This window comes from Dermacentor albipictus, chromosome 1 (assembly GCF_038994185.2).
Source record: "Dermacentor albipictus isolate Rhodes 1998 colony chromosome 1, USDA_Dalb.pri_finalv2, whole genome shotgun sequence".
Taxonomy (NCBI): domain Eukaryota; kingdom Metazoa; phylum Arthropoda; class Arachnida; order Ixodida; family Ixodidae; genus Dermacentor; species Dermacentor albipictus.
In genome coordinates, this window is record NC_091821.1 from 276,478,774 (window position 1) to 276,500,471 (window position 21,698).

At 43.6% G+C, this 21,698-nt stretch overlaps 1 protein-coding gene across 1 annotated transcript in view; it reads left to right on the forward strand.

The window, feature by feature from the left end:
- The window catches only part of abs (ATP-dependent RNA helicase abstrakt), a 214,526-nt gene that overhangs the window by 138,498 nt on the left and 54,330 nt on the right, over positions 1-21,698 (forward strand). The window contains exon 10 of the mRNA XM_065440624.1: positions 11,221-11,383. Within this exon, the coding sequence (XP_065296696.1) occupies positions 11,221-11,383 (163 nt within the window). The remainder of the gene's footprint in view (positions 1-11,220; positions 11,384-21,698) is intronic.

Sequence of the window (21,698 nt, forward strand, 5' to 3'; positions counted from 1 at the left end):
AGACGGGTGCCAGAAATCAAGATGTGCGCAAACTTACCCCTAACTCCGCCACCTCACGTGTGCTTGATCACGTTTCCGCAAGCTCGCTCCCCTCCCCCTCTTTCCCTTTGCTTTCATGGGGAGGCGGCACTCGTGAAGCCACCATCTTTTTTTGTCTCATCCATCATACGTAACATGATGCAGCTTCACTTCGGTAGTCACTCTTGTGTGTTTGCAATTAGCTGCTTGTAATTCAATCAGTTGACCATCTGCATTTGCAGAAGTTTCCATTTATTGTCTCGGCATTCCTTTGTGGCTGCAGTGAAATTTTGTTATATTGAAATCGCATACAAACACACTTCGTTATATTGAGGTTCTAAATCCGTGGTGTTCTATCGACAAGAGGTTATGAAAAGTTAAGTATGTCATTATATCGAGAATTTCGTTATATTGAGGTTCGTTATATCGAGGTTTAACTGTATAACAAGTGCCACTCCCAGCTGCGAGTTTCCATCGTGGTAACATTTGGACTACTTAAGCAATAATTTTGTAGGCTGTATTTGGTGGAAGTTGCCAGTATGAAGCAATGCTGCCTGCTAATCATGGGCACATGCGTCCTGCACAACCTATGCAATGAGGAGAGAGATTTCTTTTAAGTACTGCAGGAACTCCCAGATCTGGAGGAAGTTGGAAATGATGAGGACAGGGGCCTTGTTGTTTATCACAGTGTGGCAGGCTGCAGTGAGTGCCTGTGAAAGGCACTTGCCCAAAACTAGTGCTAAAGCACAGAAGTGCATATCCTTGCATCTTTTGTGATGTGCACCAGTTATTTGATTTGTGCCACTAACAGTACTCATGCAGATAAGTTTTGCTTGACATTGTGTTTGTAATGCTGCAAATATATTTTGAGAAAACATTTGTTCGTGAAAGATAAAGAATCGAGACGTTTGGGCCCTGTAGGTCCTAGGCTACTTCGTTTTGTCTTGCAGTGTCTGATAACACATAATACATACACAGTGTTTTCATTTTGCTTGAGAATTTTTATTCCAAAACCGTCGAGGCAACTTTTTCAACAGCTGTTATAAGCCGCTCCAACAGTCTTTTTTTTTTTTTTTTCAATGCGGTTGGCCTGCTCTTTCTTGGCCTCCTGAAATTCAGTTAATATCGCTTGTAGTGATGTGCTGTCCTTGTTCATCCTTTTCTTGGCAAAGGCATACCTAGGTTCTTGGCTCAAAACTGCAGTTTAGGCACAGCTTGGAAGGTGTTTGACAGTGGACGATGCTCCTGGCTCCATGTCCTCATTGCTGTCATCACTGTCAGAAGACTTGCTGAAAAACAATGTGCAGCATTAAGGGGGATAAACCTTAGTGAAATTGAGCCAGCTGGCACCTGCTGTCTTTTTCTAGTATTGCTCCAGGCTTCATGAAAACAGTGGGAGTGATGTACTCTTTTTCTAGCACTTCACTTAGCTTTCTAAGAAAGAAGAAAATAATTAGTTGGAAAATACTAAAGCCTGAGACTGCATGCAATTGTCGACAACACTCACTCTTCATGTTCACACACAGCCCTCAGGTGCCCCAAAGAATTGTTTTTGGTTTTTGTCTTTTTTTTATGAGCATTCTAGACTTTTCTATTCATTCTGGACCTGACGTTGAGTCAGCACAGCTAGAACTCAGTGGATATCATCTCGGCAATTGCCTGCCACATGGCCTTTTTTTTTTTTTTGCTGTGAAAAAACTCATAAATTAAACATGGCCAATCCCAACACGTTAAAGGGACCCAGAAATGATTTTGATGATTTTGTACAAACATACTGAGTCGTTAGAGTGGGTCCTTCTGATCATTAATTGACGCATCTAAGTGCTCCACGTAAAGCATGTAATTTATTATAAGGTTTTAAAGATGTACATTGCTGCCAATTGCAGCACACTGCTCATCTGAATTTTCGGCCACCGCTACCCAATTGACATAAATTGCCCTAATGACATCAGTAGGGTGAGCTATCCGATTGGCTGCCCAGGGTGGGTTATCGATAATTTTTCCGACTTTATGGTGAACAAATTTTGTTCGGAATAGTTGGAATGTTAGTTAATTTGTTTCTATAAAAAGAAAGCAACCGAAAGAGAATGCACAAGAACAATTTCTCAGTACACTTAAGCACTTCCGGCATACATCAAGTGTTGTCTGCTTGTGTTATAACGTGCTCCGTCATGACGAGAGCTCCGCGGTCAGTGTTGGTCTGTCGTTTCGTGAGTACCACGAATTGCCTTTGTTGTGGGCTGCAAACATAGCGACTGATAATATGTCAAGCTGCGACATCATGTCCCTCTGCAAAGCAGCAGACAAGCGGAGTGGCTGCAGCGCATCGGACTGCTGCTATCCGATCGGCGCCTGAATTTGTGTGATTGCGGCCGTCACTTTACACCGGAAGATTACTAACACAACAGCGTTTTGCGAGTCCGGTATTAGGGTAACCGCAAGCGCAATGAGACAGGGCCTGGCCGTGCATGTCGTTTCAGGGGATGAACAGAAGCGCAAATGTGAATGGTCTGCACGGTGTAACCACCGGGTGGCATAGAGCTCAACCAGACACAGTAGCAGTAACAAAATGTATTCTTCTTTGCTGGTGGTGTAAATTTTTTGCAGGAGTGTAATCGTTAACACATTGTTTTTGTAAATGTTTAAAATGTTTTGCACTAGGTTAGAGCAATATTCCCTCTTTGTTTGGCTGGTTAAGCTCTGTGCCAACAGGTGGCAGGACCGTGCAGACCAATCGGGCCACTCACGTACGTCTATGCTAAAGTTGCTTCATCCGCATGAGTTTATGCCTCCACCCATCCGTCGAAATACCCAGCTCGCCTGTGGTTACAGGAGTACCAGACACGTTCGGCGCTGCGACAGAATGCTCGCAACACACACTGCTTCGATAGCTCTCGCTTGTGGTCGACTGCCAAGCAGCTGCCGAAGAGGTTGGAGAGGCTTCACACGCGCGCTCCTAGAGAATTGGAAGTAGACGACACAACGTGCCACCATGACGCAGAGCCAGCTTAGCCCTGATCAACTCGGCGAACGAGTTGAGGAGAAAATGCATGGCTATGGAGGAGAACTATGTAATCGTCCATAGTTCTCTTAATATGAGACGCTTCACACAAATTGTGTTACGAATGATTAACTTTAGTTGTACCCTTCATGTCTACAAAATTTGTCCGAACCGTTTCAGGGGGCCTTTAACAGCTACTGAAGTATGCTCACAAATGCCTAAGCAAACAATGTTGAAATTTAACTTTTTGTTGTTAACACTTCAACGATAAAGTAAATGAAACTTGCCTGATGCCGCCTCGCTTTCCTATTAGAGGCTTCAATCCCCTACATTTTGAAATTACGGACCGGATTCTCTGAGCACTCCAAAGATCGGCTTCGGTGTATCCAGATCACTCCTCCATCATTGCGGCACCAAGGAGCGCAGGCGGTTCCTCAAAGGCAGGTAGGTGTTTCGTCAATGGCAGGTGATGCCAGTTAAGCTGCTTCAGATTACACTGACAGGCCATCAGTAGCGGAGTCTTGAAAGATGGCAGTAATGATCATCCCATCTGTGGCAGAAAACATTACCGCATTCATTTTTAGGTATGTCTGTACTCTGGGATAACGTAGTCGAAGGTTCACACGGAGGCTGGGTGGTAAAGAGGGGACGACTCGTCGACCTATGCACTCAGACGAATTTGTTGTACTGCAGTACAACAAATAAACATAAAGGTCTTCTTGCAGTAAAGCTGTTTATGGCTTGGGTTCTGTGGATTTTTCCTGTCTGTCAATAAATCTGCCTATGCTAAAGCTCAGCTCCTGAATTTGATGCAAAATTTCTTCATTCTTTGCAATAGCTTATATGTCTCGTCACTTGGATATGTATTTTCAATAGATTAGTTATCAATAGGCACCATTTTCAAAATCAGTAGTCTCTCAGGAAGATAATTTTTTTTTTTTGCTTGCTTAAGGGGGTATGAGCCATTCATTGTCTTATGGGACGGACAAATTTCTCATTGGGTAGGCATAGAAACGCTGACACATTTAAATACACAGGTGATACGAGAATGTGTGTACCATACCTATCACGATGACCACTAATCAGAACTATAAATTTATATCCAAGGGATGAGACACATAAGCTTTTGCATAGAATGAAGTGAATGGTACGAACATGGTCCTACTAAGAATACCAACTAAGGCACAGGGATCAAGAAAATGTTTGTGTGCATTCGTGTGCCATTGACCCAGAATAAATGTGTGCACGCCACCGGTCAAGACCCGCCAGTCAAATAAATGTGTGTGTGTTCATGTGCTACTGATCAGGAAATATATGTGTGTTTGTGTGCTGCCGATCAAAATAAAAGTGTGCGTGCGTGTTTTTCTTTGGGATGACCACCGTCACCGCTCAAGAGATATTTAATTTTCTCATACCTTTGATCTAAATTCTGTCACCTCTATGTCGTGTGCTAAACAGCTTCGCTGGTAATCTACTTTCACAGCAGTGGTATGGCTCGTCAGTTTCTTTCTTTTGTTGGCAACCACAATTAAAATTTTTACGCATGGTAGTACGTACTTGCCATTCCCTCCACTTTTGTTGCACGGGAAACAAAGTGCGATAAATTTCTAGATCAAAATAACATACATATATACGCTTCAGTACTGGCATATTGACAAACACGTACACTGCTATAGCTAAACAATTAATACGTCATGTTCACCAATATTCACAGGGGCTGACTGCTGTATTGTAGAAGCTGACAACGACAAATTGACCACATGTGACCAAAAAGGGTTAACATACCTGTCGTTCTGTATGCAAAACAATCGCCAAGTGGAATGCAGGTCCCATCCTCGCTGACTACAGGAGTAACCTGTGTTTGAATCCTGTCGACAGGGAAGAAAAGCGTGGATAAGTCGTGCGCTGACATCACCTGCTCCCTCATCTGCAAGGTCCACAACTGTCGTGAAGCATGCATGCACCAATGCGGCACCACCGGCAGAGCAGGTTCTGAAAATTCCAGAACCAGTGTTGTGCCTTTGCTGCACTTTTTCAAACGAATGCTAGGGTGCAGGGGGCGCTAAGCTGTACCTCTGAAACGAATGGCAAGGTGCACAACCACGTGAATTGGTTCAAGTGATCCAGCTGAATTGAATGAACCTCTTTGACGTCAACTCATGAGTCAACTCACTCAGACTCAAGGCTGACTCGTGAGTCTGAGTAAGTACAGGTAAATAAATTTTTGGTGAGTTTGAGTTTGAGTGAGCCCGCCTGAGCAGAATTTTGGTGAGTCTGAGTGAGCCCGGCTGAGAAGAACTTCAGTCAGTCTGAGTGTGAGTTAAGCCGGCTGTTTATAATTCTGGTGAGTCTGAGTCCAAGTTAGCCCGACTCAGTAAAATTTTGCTGATGAGTCCGAGTGAGCCTTCAGCAAAAAATAATCTTTGTGAGGGAGTTCTAATTATTTTGTTGACCTATGGTCAATTTCGAAAAAAGCCATGGCTAAAATTGTTGCGACGATGCCAATGTGAAAAATTTATCCAAGCTTCAAACTACTGCATAAAAAGAAAAAAAATGATGCAACACAGAACCGTGCTGCGCCGCGCAGCTGCCGCATTATAGGCAGCACAATGCTTACACCTACGCTGCACTCCCCCATCCCATCACACACACACACATATCAGCTTTATATACGCACCTGTTGTGTCAGTCCAGAGCCTTCGCAGTTCCGGCGGCGCTCGGTCTAGAAATATGGCACCTGCTTTCACCCTCCCTCCCTGCCCGGTGCCTCTTGTTTTGCTCCTAAACTGTGTCCACTCCTCGCGCCTCCACAGCACTATAGAGGTAGTTTGAAAAGGAAACGTGGGAAACATTGTAGGTGAGTGAAAAGCATTGTGGGCTATGTGAATGCAGCTTTCATTTTCACGTTCACCTTTGCGACAAGGGTCAAGCATCGTTAGACCCTTCAGCACCAACGGCATTGCGAGAAGCAAGCGTGATCAACGCTGTGTGCCGAGTTTGGTCAGTTAAGTTAGTGTTCCTTTCAGCATGCTCTCGGCATTCTTTTGCTGTAATGCATGCATGCTGCTTAAACTGAGCTTTCGTGCTGTTGCCTTGTGCGAATGCGGGGCTGGTGTTCAGCACGACGGAGAGCAAATGTCAATGTCGCAGCTGCATAGTGGCCATGCTGTGTGCACATCTATGCTTTTGTGTAATAATTGTATCACTCCTGTTGCATCTGTGAAGCAACCACAGACCTTCAACATATTCACTATCGTCCACAGTTTTCCAGAGCACTGGGGTGAGCAGGAATTTCAGCAGTGCTCGTACATCATAGATAGTTAGTTTAGGAATCATAATACTTCATGCTTTTTAATGTGGTAGCATTAGGAGTGTCAAGATGGGAAAATGTGTATGTGTGTGAAGTGTGGGAAGCCTGTCATGTGGTGAAGGTATATTATAGTGCATCTGAGGGTGATCTGCTCAGGACCACTATCAGCTGCCCTTAATTCCTTGAAAAGGTGGCAGGTGTGTCGAGTGAGCTTCTGAAAACTACTTTTCAATGTGGTGAATGCGGTTTTAAAGGTACACTAAAGTGAAACAATAAATCAGTTTAGACTAATGAAGCATTGTTTGAGAACCCTGCAGGGAGTCATTTAAAAAAGATAGTTTAATTATTAAATGATAAAATGAAGGTCCAAGTATCAGTATTTGAATTTCGCGCCGAAGCCCCAGTGCCGGTACGTCAGCGTGACGTCAGGGATTCCAAAGTGTGTTTTCGCATTTGGGCCGCGTTGGCTGAACAAAGGTTCCCGAAACTTGCCATGTTTAATATGTGGTTCCTTTAGAACACAATGTAGTCAATCTGTACCGCTATATATAATTAGTAGGCCCTAGAAAATGCCATCAAAATCCAAGATGTCACAGCCTCCAGGTGCGGGAACTTAAGTAGGCGTCGCCACTCGTATTTCGTTCTTGCGCTTTTTCTGGCTTACCAAACGTCTTATCGTTGTAAGAGTGGTGTTTTTGGTGTTGTAGAAAGGTAATTTACTGATGCAGAAGAAATCATTTGTCACTTTAGTGTCCCTTTAATCATCAATCTGGGACCTCAAAGAGGTGTGATAGGATGCTGATGCATTTATCTTGCATTTATCACTAAATCGTCACTGAATTTTTTTATACTGAATTCATGGCACATACTATTTCTCTTACGATGCAAACATGGCGAGCGTGCCTCACAGCATCAGGAAAAACTTGGTTAATCAAGTGAACAGCTAGTATTGTAAGGGTGTTACTTTCATTACATTTTGGATCTTTTTAGCTAAATTTTATTTTTACTACATAATTTCAGCTGTGTGTTTGATGATCGTGCTGCATACTCATTATATTCTCATTTTAAAAAATTCACTTCTGGAAATTATGATGCTAAGAAAATAAAGTGATTCATTGTATGTTTATTACTACGTTATTTTTCTTCCGAGATTTGTTGCTTATCGAACCTGTGCATGTGCTCTATATCAGACTGATAATTTCTTTTATACATTCAAAATTTTTTTACTGTTCGAAATATTTTATTGCTTAAAAACAATTTACCATTTATGAAGAAAAAAACCTTATTATTTGGTTTTGACCATCGATATATCCCTTTTACGAATGCAGCTGAATGCCTTTATAGCAAAGTGTGTGAGGCCTCCAGAATCATTCATTATACAGGTCACTTCATTGTAAAGTTTGCGCACCGCACAGCTCGCAATAGAACCGAGACAGAATTATACCTTCGTTATACAGGTAATTTTGATGTAGATGTATTCATTGAAGAGGCGTTCGACTGTACCTAAACCAACACAGTTAGTATGTCAAAGGAGGCTATATTGTACAGTTTGCACGTGCTCAGTAAGGGTGATGATAAAAGCAAACACAGGAAAGAGGGAGCACGGAGATGGATGCATCGAGGCGCTGCACACCACGTGCCTCACACTATAAATCTAGCCATGCCACTGCCTGCTGTTAGATATGGAGCTGTTTCCTGCGCCTACTTCGAGTTCCCCCGGACCACATCGAATCGCAGCACATTCCAGAGGAGCGCTCGAGCCAACAAGTTCACGTGCCAACAAGTTCGTACGCCGCCGGTGAAGCCGTGCCGCCGGGAGGAGAAGGAGCCCTCGGACAATGGAGCCCAATCGTCCCCCTTCTTCGCCTTTGAAGAAAGCATTTGCTACCACAGCGGGGCCGTACCGCCGAGAGTAGGTGAGCCCTCGGACAATGGGGCCCCCTCTCCGCCTTTGAAGAGCGCATTGCAAGTCAGAAGGCAAGACTGCAGGGAGCCGCCTGGTGTGGCACTGCGGCACGGGCGCCAACCATTGGCCGAAAATGGCGTCATCTGAGCGGACTCTCCCATTCGACGAACATGACGCGACTTCCAGTCCTCGAAGGGTTTAAAAGAAGCATTCCAGAGAGACCAGAGCATTCCCTGATTCACTGATCGACCTCTCTCGAACTTCTTGCCGCGGGCCGCAGCGTCCAAGTTGCTGCCGGCCCGTAATGACTGTACGACTGATACTTGACTCTCACCTCTCTGTATATAATGTAAAATAAATCTCCCAAGTTTTGTTTCCATCCCGAAGTCCGTCCTTCAACCCCTACACTGCTAAGATAGCTGTCTTTATGCGTTAGCCTGCTGTGGCTGTATACATTAAACTTCATTAGTTGACATTCATGTAAAAACATCAGTTGCCTTCCCACATGCCAGGTAGTCCATTTCTGCATCCACCTGACAGAACTTGCGTGTGCGCCATGCGGAGAATACTAGCGCTGTGCAACATGCCACTATGAGGCTAGATAAAGTGAAGTACGCTGAACTGGTTTGCAAACCTTTATATATTCTTTTTGTAGGAACCGGAACTGAACCAGAAAGAAATCGGAGCATGTTGAACCTGAATTGAACCAGTATTTATTTTTATTTTTTCGGTTGGAGACCCTAGTTTGATTTTCAGTAAATGCTGGTGAGTATGAATGGACATCATGATGACCGGGAACAAAAACCCAGCCATGAAGCCAAAATTTGGAGGATGCTTAAGCTTCGCCTTTAAGAGTGCAACACGATAGCATTCAAAGATCCCCGACTGCTTCTCATGCTTCCCGGCAACTACAGCATATGTAACCAAAATGTTTACCGGGAAATGCTCGCAGCGAATGCTATGTACAAAGGCAGGCTTTCTGGTTGAAACACGGCCTCTTGCATGGGCCGAGATGCCACGGAGGTGAACACCATCTGGAAGTGTTTCAAGGAAGCAGGCACGCTGCTCCGTGGACTCTGAGATATTTATGCGCCAGCATGCGCAAATGGCAGACACCGTCTCCGTTCTGTGCATTGCGGAAACGCTGGAAAAGGAGTTTGTTTGAGTTTTCACATAACATAATTATGTTTTCTCATATATTCAAATTACAATCTGAGAGCTATCATGTGTGTAAGTCGTAGTTTACGATTTTTCTACGTATATTATCTTGAGAAATTCAATTAGTTCAGTGAGTTCCTTGCATCACATGAGAGGCCTGGGTATGTGTGGTTCGAAAACCTTTCTGCCAAAACGTTCGACGCCGACGCTGGATGCCGGACAAGGGATGCCACCGCCAATGCCGGCTTTTGTGCAACACCGGTTCCTTAAGAGGAAGCTTTAGTTCAGGTGCTCCTATCGAAATACATGTAAAAGAAGAATTCGTTTTTCTCGGCAACCACTGCACAAAATTTGACAAGGTTTGTTGCATTTTGAAGAAAAACTTAAAACCCAGCGACTGTTGGTTTTGAATTCTTTATTTAGGTCGTCAATTTTTTATTAAATATTGGCAAAAATAGCAAATTTTTATAAAGCAAAACTATCAAGTTTACAACTCTGTAACTCAACTAGGAGAAATGATATCACAATTCTGCGAATTGCATCTGATAGTACATCTGAAATGGACAAAATTGACATGTGCCACATGAATTAAAGAAAAATTCAGTCATATAGAAATACAGCTTTTGCAGAACCATTGTACACAACGTAACAGATTCACATAACCTATAAATTGGCATATTGAATTTGTTCACTTTGAATGGTCTAACAGATGCCGTTTACAGAAGCACGATATCTTTTCTTGATGCAGAACTATTAATTTGAAAACTGTGCTTCTATTTATTTTGAACTTCTAAATTTTTGAAAATTCTTTAACAAAATTCAGGCTCTAAATCGAGATTCCACTTCCAACAGTCACTAGAATTTAACTTTTTCTCAAATGCAACAAATTTCATTAAAATCTGTCCAGGGGTTATCTCAGAAAAATGTTTTTTTGTTTTACATGTATTTGAATAGGCTGCGTCGGAGTTGGGCCCGAGCTAATGCTTCCTCTTAACGCTATCATGTTAATGCATGTGAGTGTAAGCAGAAGAATGGGCAAGTCAGTGCGTGGCAGTGGAGTTTTGTAGGTGTGAGTGTGGAATGCAACTTTGAAATGAGCTCTGATATTGCGCTGTATCAGGGTTCCTTTTAGCGAGCTGGTAATTCACATGAGTTATAAGCCCGTTTGTTCAAATCAAATGAGTAAGTTGGTGATTCCACGAGATTTAATGGAGTCTGATCGCATGATTCTGTTAATATGATTGTGTCTGTAATTGTGTGAATCCAAAAGCGCCTGAGCGAGCGAAGTCTGTTTGTCTTTGGTGACTCTGAGTATGAGTGAACCTGGCTTAGTCTTACCTTGGTGAGTCTGAGTCCAAGTGAGCTCGGCTAAGTAGAAGTTTGGTGAGCATGAGTCCAAATGAACCCGACTGAGCAGAATATTGGTGAGTCTTAGTCTGAGTGAGCTCTGCTGAGTAGAATTCTGCTGAGTCTGAGTCTGAGCGAGTCCGGCTAAGTAGAATATTGGTGAGTCCGAGTCCTAGTGAGTGTGGCTAAGTAAAATATTAGTGTCCGAGTCCAAGTGAGTCCAGCTAAGTAGAATATTGCTGAGTCCGAGTCCTAGTGAACACAGCTAAGTAGAATATTGCTGAGTCCGAGTCCAAGTGAGCCTGGCTGAGTAGAACTTTGATTTGTGGATTTGTTCGAATGAATGTTGTGTTTTTTCTGCGTCTTCTTTAATTAAAGCAATTTGACCCTAGTCTCTTCAGGGTCAAATTAACAGAAGTCGACTTATACAGTTTTCTTTTTGTTGATGCATGAATAGAGATGATCTTTGTCACCATGCAGGGGTGTGCACGTGATGGTGGCAACGCCTGGCCGGCTCATGGACATGTTGGACAAGAAGATGGTGAACCTGGACATGTGCCGCTACCTGTGCCTTGATGAGGCTGATCGCATGATTGACATGGGCTTCGAGGAGGATGTCCGCACAATCTTCTCTTTCTTTAAGGTCTGGCCATAGGCACCATGTGCAATTAGTTCATAGTGAAAGACACTCAGTAGTATAATTGTAGTGCACTGGACAAAGGGCAAACAACTGTGGCTTTTTTTTTTCACTAATATTGCAAAAAACAAAACAAAACACTGACATGGCTGAATCAACTGAAAGAGAGGTTATTTGTTTTTCTGGATAGGTGCTAAATTGCTGACATTTGTTTGCATAGTCTTTTCAACAGTTCAGCCATGTGTTTAAGCTTGTAAGCCACCTGTTCAATTGTCTTTCTTGCATTCACTACACTTTCAGAGTTGGACCTTAAAGGTGTGACAAAAAAAGTAATCATAAAGGAAAGAACAACATGCAGCAAGGTATGCTGAAAGTAGTAGTACAAAATGAAACATTCCTGGTTTATGCAGTGTTTGCTAGTTCTACATGGAGGTGCTGGTTTTTATCAAAGGCCAACTGCAACAAAATTTTGAACCTGTTAAAAAGCGTAGTTTAAGATAGTGTAGATATATAGAAGAGCCTCCGTGCAAAATTTGGTGCTTGAAATACGAGCAGAAGCATCCCAAAAAGCATGCAAAAATAGCAGTCTTTGATACCCAAACTGAAAAGAAAAAAAAATGCCGCTGCTTGCCAGAATTGACACATGACCTTGAATGCGCGGCTCCTCAGTATGACCTCCGAGAGTAGTACAGACTACACGTACGCTTGCTATTGATAGCATTTCCAAATGCCCGGTCTGTATTTTGCAGCTGTCATTCGGTCAAGCTGGAGACGTATTCTCGGACCATCACATTCGGTGATATCACTTTCAATGCACCCTTATTGTCTAGTTAAGCAAAACCAGATGAGTTGATTGGCCAGTTCAACACTACATTACACGAAGGCAATAGTATTGCCGAAAGTAATGATGATGATGATGCTTTATTGGCATCCACTTTGAAACGGGGCGGGGACAAATCATCACCTAACCTGCTTGATTTAATCAGGTATGCTATATTTGTTTTTCATTATAGCATTTTTGTATACGTCTCCTCAATCTTTGTTTGTTTTTTTCAGAACTTCTCTAACTACCTTGTAGCGCTACCTATGCCTGTAATGAATCCGGTCGTATCAATCTCTTCCCTGCATTTTTAATTTTTCTTCACCATTACTCTAAATGTCTCTTGCTTATCTCGACTGTTGACTGGTTGATGCTTTCGTCCACTTTAAACCCAAGAGCTTCTGGAACGTGTACGTTGCCTACGAGTTTCACTGGATGAATCCATTCACATTCCATTAGGATATGCTGAGTGGTCTCTGGATTTTTGCAGCTGCATACACATGCCTCATCTTGCTGTGAATATTTACTCCGGTATGTTTTTGTCCTTAGGCAACCAGCTTGAGCCTCAAATAGTAATGCACCGCCCTTAGTTGTTATTGTACAGATTTTTCCTTGTAATTTCTTCTTTCCAATTTTTGTAAATCTCTATGGTCTTTTTTGTTTCCATTCTTTGCATCCAATTCACTGTCTCTATTTCTCTCACTTCTTTCTGATGACGCCTGGTTTTCTATCTACACTTTCAATCATTCTGTACTTGGTTGCCAACTTTCTTGACCTCTTCCTATATTCTGTGTCTACACTTTTCAGGTACAGATACTTGTGCACTTTAGCCGTCCATTTATTTTAATCCATGTTCCTCAGTCTTTCTTCAAAACTAATATTGCTGTGTGCTTCTCTGACTTCAAAAAAAAAAGCTCAACCCATGTCACCCTGCACTGCCTGATTTGTCGTTTTACCGTGGGCCCCCAAAGCCAACTGATCTACCAATCTGGTTCATTCTAGCCCCGACAAGATATCTGATTGTAAGCACAGAATAGCATTTGCAAACGTTAGCACTGGCACCATTACTCCTTTCCAGATTCCATACACTACCTCATACTTATTGCAGCCCCACAATGCTCTGCATTTCATTATTGCAGCATTCCGCTCCCCCTTTATTTTCAGATTCTCTTGGTGGGTGTTAGAGTAAGTCCTTCCTTCGTTTATGTATACGCCGAAGTATTTATATTGCTTGTTTATGGGTATGACTTGCTGTTGAATTAACACTACGTAATTGCTCATCTCTTCATTAAAGATCATAATTCCCGATTTCTCTGTACTAAACTTCAGGCCTAGATTTGTCGTTGCGTTGCCACACCCATTGGCCAGTGTTTCTAAATCTTTTTTACTGTCTGCTAGTAGCACTATGTCGTCCGCATACATCAGTCCAGGGAGCTTCTGTTGCACCATTTGTCCATTACGCATGTAGGATGAATAAAATCCTAATTGACTGTTTTTCAGATGTCTTTCTGTGCCCTTAACATAAAGCATGAACAACAATGGAGACAGAGGTCATCCTTGCTTCAGTGCATGGGGAATTTCCACCACTTTAATACATTTTCGGCCTCCTCATACAATTTGTACTCGGATGTCTTTCTGTTATCTCCTCAGCAACTCCACGAAATCGTCATCTATGCCTCCGTGCTTGAGAATATCTCATAACAACTCCCTGTCTACGGTGTTGTAGGCTCTTTTAAAGGGGCACTAAAGGCAAATATTAAGTCAAGCTAAAGTGATAGATTAGTGCTCGAGAACATCAAAGACGCCAATATTATCACGAACAGAGCTTTAGTAATCGAGAAATTGAAGTAAATGCAGGACACAATTAGAGACTACCTTGGCGCATTCGAGTACTAGCCCGATGATAAAGGCACTCCTCATTATAATTCTGTCACTAGTGCTCAACCATTCATAATAAAAAGATTTTTGTATTGCATTAAAAGATGAAAGAAAATGCAACTTGTCAAATTCTATTTGATTTTGAGAAAAAAGGACTCATTGACGTTACCCTTGACAAAGATGCAGGCAGTGGAAAGGTTTCGTTTTCTCCACTCTGCACCGCTCATGCTTTCACGTTTCAGTAGTTTCGTTATTGCATAGTGCTGTGCTGGTTTTGCTGGCTCGCAAAACTCACACAAACTGCAAGGAGTAGAGAATGCCACGTGCATGTGATGTCGCGGGATTCCTGAACGGTCCACGGCACTTTACCAAAACCAGCTGCAGCTGCGAATCTAACACAATGTCTTAGCTCGGTTTCCCCATGGATGCGTGTTTACGCTTTCCAAAAAGAAAAAAAAAAGATGTTGCGCCGTCAGTTGGGTGCTGTTTTACTCACAAAGGGCAGTAAAGGGCATTGATGACGTATGCAACGTCACCCTTCCTCGCTCAGGGGCAGGCGATCTTAACAGGCTAAAGCTAGGCGCATCCTTCAGATGCAATTTTATCATAAACTAAGTCTTTTCTTGGCATTAAACAAGTGCTGAAAGGGTTCTGGACTAGTATTTTAACAGTCCACATTGACTTAGTATTTGCCTTTAGTGTCCCATTAATATCTAGAAATGCTATCCATAAAGGTCTATACTGAGCTATTGAACATATCCTCTAAGTCTCTGCCTGGTCTGAACCGATTCTGTAGTTCCTCCAGTACGTAATTTTTTTCCACCCACTTCGACAGCTTTAGTTTCATGGCTTGCATTGCCATTCTATATATCGCCGACGTTACTGTAACTGGCCTGTGCAAGCTTGTCTTATCATCCTTGCTTTGTAGATGAGGTCCGTCTTGCTTTCACACCATCCATCCAGAATTTTATTCATTCTGATCACTTGCTCTATGGCATTAGTCAGCAGTGCCTTGCTCTTAGGGCTGGGGTTTTTTTATTAGCCGTATTGGAATTTAATCGGGTCCTGCAGCCATGCTATTGAGACATTTTCTTATGCTTTTTCCAGTAAAAGTTTTCTTTGGTAAATTTTGATCTCTCAGGGTTCTTTGTTGTTGCTCAATCTGAGTCTGAACTATGCTTTTTCGTGCCAGAATTATCCCCAATAACATCTGTGATATACCGCAGCGCATTGTCTCCTTCAAAGATGTTGCTGTCTGCATCCCTTATAGCCATTTGTGAAATTTTAGTTGGGGCTCTAAGTGCTCTTACATGGTTCCAGAATCCTTTTGGTGTGCCTTTGTGTCTTTTGTGAATGTTACGCACTGAACGTTCACTTCTGCATTTATTTTTATCTTGCACTAGTTCACTCGCCACCCTTTACTCTTCTCAGTATTTGTTCCATCTAAGGAGCACCTCTTCTTCAGGTAATCCCAACTTCATTGCATTTTTCAATGCCTCTAGATGCCTGCTTACACTCTTATACAGTGTGTCTTTCTTTTTTTTTGCTACACCAAACTTTTTCAAGATTGCCTATGGCAGACAGCACAATTCTAACCCATGATCTATATTACTGGATAGGGTTGCCATTACGTGTACGAGAAATCAAAACGTTCACTTGAATTATTAATGTAATTACATTAATGAACTTTCTAAATTAATTACATAACGCCACATATTTCAACCTACAAATTAAGGCCACTGAGTTCCCACAGCGTATCCACTTGGAACGAATTCTGTGGACAGCACCAGTTCCGAGATATTCATTTTCAATGTGTCTGTCGAAATAGCATTGGTGTTCCTGTTACTTTTGTGCCTCAATGCATAAAACAGTGGTTTTTTAAGAAAGTAACTGGAATGCCAATGCAATTTGTCAACTTTTATGTCCGGCAGTGGACATAAAATAGTCTGATGATGATGATGATAATGATCTCGGAACTGGTGCTGTCCTGAGAATTCGTTCCAAGTGGATGCGCCATGCGAAATCAGTGGCTGTAATTCGTAGATTGAAATATGTGGCATAAGCTAAGTAATTAAAAAGTTAATTATCATAAATACATTAATTATTCAATAGAACATTTAGATTTCTTGTAGAGGTAATGGCCACCTCATCAAGTAATTTAGATCAAGGGTTAGAATTGTGCTATCTGCTATAATAAATCTTTAAAAAATTTGGTGCAGCTAAAGAAGACACCCTGTATAGCTTGCTTTATTTGCTTGTTCTCCCCACTTACGGGGTTTCCTCCTTCTAATGCAACAATTTTTTTTGCTGTGTCTGTTTTATCTCCTGCTGCATAATATCTACCAGTTCCTTATATTCCCGGACTGTTGTACGAAATGTCTCCATTTTCTTCTCTGTTTATTGCAATCTCTGTTATTTTGTTTTCATTCATATTTAGAAATTCTGATGCTATTGGTTCATGTTCTGTGTTAATATATCTCCCAGATTTTAAGGTTAAGCATTTATTATAGCTACCCAGACTATTTTTTCCATGTTCATCTATCATCATTTGGTCTAGAATAAAGGGGGTTCACCGAGGGGCCCGATTTTGATAATCGTATCACGAGAAGCCAACCAAAACACCAAGGAAAACATATGGGAAATTACTTGTACTTACTAATTGAATTAATGAAATTATAAATGAATGGCAATGAAAGTGGATGAAAAAACAACTCGCCGCAGGTGGAGAACGATCCCACATCTTCGCATTATGCGTGCGATGCTCTAACCAATTGAGCTATCGCAGCGCCATGTCCCAATCCACTTTCCTGGGTATTTATGTGTGACTACTAGAACTAACCTTGGGAGTGTTAGCCAGCATCACCACTCACAAACCTTGGCAGCGAATGTCGAACACCCTTTCTGCCGCAGGCGTCACGAGCATGGGATCTTTCTGGGTGGAGGCAACTAGTCAATAAACCCGCACATGCCACCTGAGGGCATCAATGTTGCCGGATGTGAGACCCTCGTTATGTAAGAATGAGAAGTGAGAGGGTTAACCGAGGGGCCTGATTTTTATTAATCGTATCGCAAGATGCCTACAAACATAGGGGAAATTACTTATTGGGGGTGAGCTCCACCACTGGAAAAGCTGGCGCCACTGTCAGCGTGACCTGCAATGAGGGATCACGTGGACGCAGCGGCCGCGTCGGCTGCTTCGGAAGCGCCGAAGCAGCCTGAAAACGAAAGTTTGAAGTACCACCTGCGCCGCGTTTCTGATTAAGTGGTGAGGCTTTACCGCCTTGGCTGTCTGCTCGACAACATTTGAAAGCACTATAATAGGTAGTGACTGCCTTTGGAAGTGTGGAGCATGGTAGGCTAGTGCTCGGTGCTGCAGTGCCAGACGCATGCAACAGAGCCTATTGCCAGCCTTATTCACACGTAGCTGCAGGACAAGAAGCTGCGTGAAGCTTGGCTCGCAAAACTTAAAACCAGCAAACAGCCATCAGCTGCAACTCGGGTATGCAGCAAGCACAGACACGAGGAAGATTTCTGCTACGGCGCCGGGTCTGCAATGTTCGATGAGTAGCAGAAAACGAGCACTGAGACGCTCGTCCTTGCTCACTGCCCAGCTAATGTCATGACAGTTTGGTCTATGAACTCCAAGTTCACTGGAATGGAAAGGGAGTGGTAAGAAGCACATTACAAAAGGCATGGCAAATGGTCATGTTTGTGTTATGTATTAACGCACTGGATTACAAAAAAAAAAAAACAGTGGGAAATTGCACGCTGAGAATACCGATAAACATACAGTGTGACGCAGCTTGAGAAATAATATTGAAACGTTCAAGAATTTAGAAGAAAAAAAAAGATTGAATCGTCGCGAGGGCACATCACATTCGCTGTAGGCGTCAAAGTCTCTGACAAAATTATTTTTCAACAGCTCTGATAGCGTCCACGCAGAAATGGTAGCTTGTATGCTGTCAAATGCTCATATGCTGTGGTCTAACCCTCACGGCACGGTTCGACAACACGCTCGCAGCAAAAGCGAAACATTGTGCGGGGACATGCATGCAGACGCGCATTTGGTCGCTGCGAAACTGTGAGATCGCTGCATTGAGGCTTCATTCTGTTATGCTCAATCTCGTTACGCCGGCAGCCTACTATAAGAACATATTTCACATAGTTTGCTCTCAGCGACTGCTTACCTTTCACGCAAGAAGCCGGTTCGGGAGACTCCATCGCAGCGACTGCACACAGTGGCGTTCACTGTACGTGTTCGGTAAAGAGATAACGTCTGTAAATGATTCTGTGCTTTCAGTTTGCCCAAGATTATTATTTCGACAGTAAGAAACTTCCCTCGTTTTAAGAGTAGTTACTGAAATGTCCAGGAGGGCTGCCACGTGGTGTTTTTATTGAGCGCTGTAAGTGAAACCTGTGAGGAGCTCGCCGCGTGATCCCTCATACTATGCAAGGGAGGCGCTTCCGACAGATGGTGATTCCGTAAGTCCTCGCCCCCAGTACTGACTAATTGAATTAAAGAAATGATACATGAATGGCAATGAAAGTGGATGAAAAAACAACTCACCGCAGGTGGAGAACGATCCCACATCTTCGCATTATGCGTGCAATGCTCTAACCAATTGAGCTACCGCAGCACCATTTCCCCATCCACTTTCTTGGGTATTTATGTGTTGCTACTAGAACTAACCATGGGAGTGTTAGCCAGCAACACCATTCACAAACCTTGGCGGCGGATGTGGAACATCCTATCTGCCGCAGGCGTCATGAATACGTGATCTTTCTGGGTGAAGGCAACTGGTCATGGGATCGTTCTCCACCTGCGGCAAGTTGTTTTTAGAGCGCAGCTCTTTGGCGTCCGTTCCTGGGTTTCGCGTCGTCGTCGGCGTTGTCGTCGTCGTCGGCCTCGTAACCAGCTCGCCGACGAATCTGCTCCGCCGCCGCCGCGCATGCGCGCTGTCGGCTCTCCGGGCGAGGGAGGATGATGGAAGGGAGGAGGAGAGACTGTGGAGGAGGGCTGGCCACACAAATGGCTCTTTGGCGTCCGTTCCTGGGTTTCGCGTCGTCGTCGGCCTCGTAACCAGCTCGCCGACGAATCTGCTCCGCCGCCGCGCATGCGCGCTGTCGGCTCTCCGGGCGAGGGAGGATGATGGAAGGGAGGAGGAGAGACTGTGGAGGAGGGCTGGCTACACAAATGGCTCTTTGGCGTCCGTTCCTGGGTTTCGCGTCGTCGTCGGCGTTGTCGTCGGCCTCGTAACCAGCTCCGCCCCCCTTTCATCCCCCCAGCGCTAGCAGCGACCGACTGATACCGCTTTCGTGAGTCCGCTACCGCACTCACGAAAGACGTCGTGCACTTCCTGCAACTCGCATTAACCGTCCATCGATCCACACCGATGTTAGCAGTGGGGGACTTTAATGTTGACATAAAGACAAACAGCAATTTCCTAACACTTATGCGGGAGAACATCCCGTTCCTCTCACTCGTAACGCGTCCCACGGCTGTGACAACCTCGCGAGGCACTTGTATAGATCTCGTCTTTGAGAATCAAGCATTGGTGTACCAAGTCGAACATATATCAGTCTATTTCTCCGACCACAAAGCTTCCTTCATGACTGTCAAGAACTGTTAGTGCAGTCTTTGTTAAAGGAATACGTGTGAAAAAATAAAAAAAAAATTCTGTGATAGCGCATACATGTGTTGCTCGATTTCTTTGCCTCAATCTATCGAAAAGGTGAAACAGCTTATTTGCTGCGCTCAAATTTCGCATTAGGAAGTAACGTAATCGTCGGTAATTTTTTCATCCACTTTCATTGCCATTAATTCAACATTTCATTAATTCAATTAGTAAGTACAAGTAATTTCCCCTATGTTGTCCTTGGTGTCCTTTTTGGCTTCTCATGATATCATTTGGTTTAGTCGTTCATAGACCATTCATGAGACTAAGGCGTAGTCGATTCATGATTAATTACCATGATCAGTTACCAAAGTGATCAAAATACATGATCACCCGCCGTGGTTGCTCAGTGGCTATGGTGTTAGGCTGCTGAGCACGAGGTCGCGGGATCGAATCCCGGCCGCGGCGGCCGCATTTCGATGGGGGCGAAATGCGAAAACACCCGTGTACTTAGATTTAGGTGCACGTTAAAGAACCCCAGGTGGTCAAAATTTCCGGAGTCCCCTACTACGGCGTGCCTCATAATCAGAAAGTGGTTTTGGCACGTAAAACCCCATATATTAAAAAAAAAATTATTATTAAAAAAAAATACATGATCAATTACCAAAGTGATCATCCGAGTATACGTCCCTTGGTACAGTACAAAGCTGGTCCACACCACTTAGCATGGCCATACTGGAGCGCATGTGCACATACTCCAGTAGTCGCACGTAGCTGCGTCTCCTACATAGCTTAGATACCCCAGCTACCATGGGGTGCCACGACAAGCCCGCTAGCCGTCAAGACGCTTGGACAACTTGCATGCTCTAATTGGTCTCTGTCGGCAACATAGCTCCAGGCGCGTGGCCAGCTCGAATGCCTGGGAACCGCAGCACACTTGAAAAATCTCGGATGCGGTGTGCTAGGACTTGCGTCATAGCGACGCCACCAGGCTCACGCGTCATTTGCTTAGGTGCTGTTTAAAGGCTGCTAACAAGATACAATTGCCAGCCCTGGGGCTTTTCCAAGATTGGTTCAGTAGTATATACCTCTAGTTTATAATGAACTAATTAGCCAAAGCGAGTTTTTTTTTTTTTTTGCAGTTGGACCTTTAATGGCTTTTGTTAACAGGGGAGTCAGTGCAAGGAATCCTTGTCCAGAAAAGACTGTTGTACTCTTGGGTTTATTCACTATTTTAAATTCTTTGGCAAAAATGTTATTTGCATTGATGCCCTAAAAAAACAAATTCATGCTCAATAATGTATTGGCATGACTTCTGCAGGCTCATGGTGGGAGGTAATAGAGTGTTTTAGTTTGGTGTTTTTACAGTCCGCTGAGCTGCTAAGCAGAGCAGAAGTGTGAATACAGATGCGCCCTCAGCTTAGCCGCAAGTGGATTGGCGGAGTGACAAACACAGTCCGCTTACAAGCTGCCTGAGTGGAGCGTCGCTTTCGTCTTTCACTGCCGAGGGTGGTCGATGTGCGCGCCCTCTCTCGTGCGTGCATTGAGGCACCTCGCTTGCCTCGCTCTTTCCAAGATGGCTGCCTTCTGGGACATGTTCTCGACCATGCTGTGCACTTCAACCGCGCCTTTATGTTCGTCTGCGCAGCACAAGCCATAAATGCGATTTCGCATAGAAGAAGGTTTATGTTTACTACAAGTCGCAAGTGCTGACCCATTTGAATACCCTGCTTTGTGGGAGGATGCGGTGTGCACTGTGCAGTGCGTTGGGTAGCATTAGCGTCAGAAAAGATTGGATTGCATGCGGACAGCAACCTCACTGGTTATCACGTGGTGTTCCCCAAGAGGGTGCTTTATTTTCCACTAGATAATATGGACTGGTAACGCATTACAAGCGCATGTCTAGATACTTTATGGACAAATAAGTTATGTATATTCGTTTTACTTTATAAAAGTTATCAATGGGTGTTTTTATTTTGTTCTATTACGCTGAATTTGGCCAGAGGAT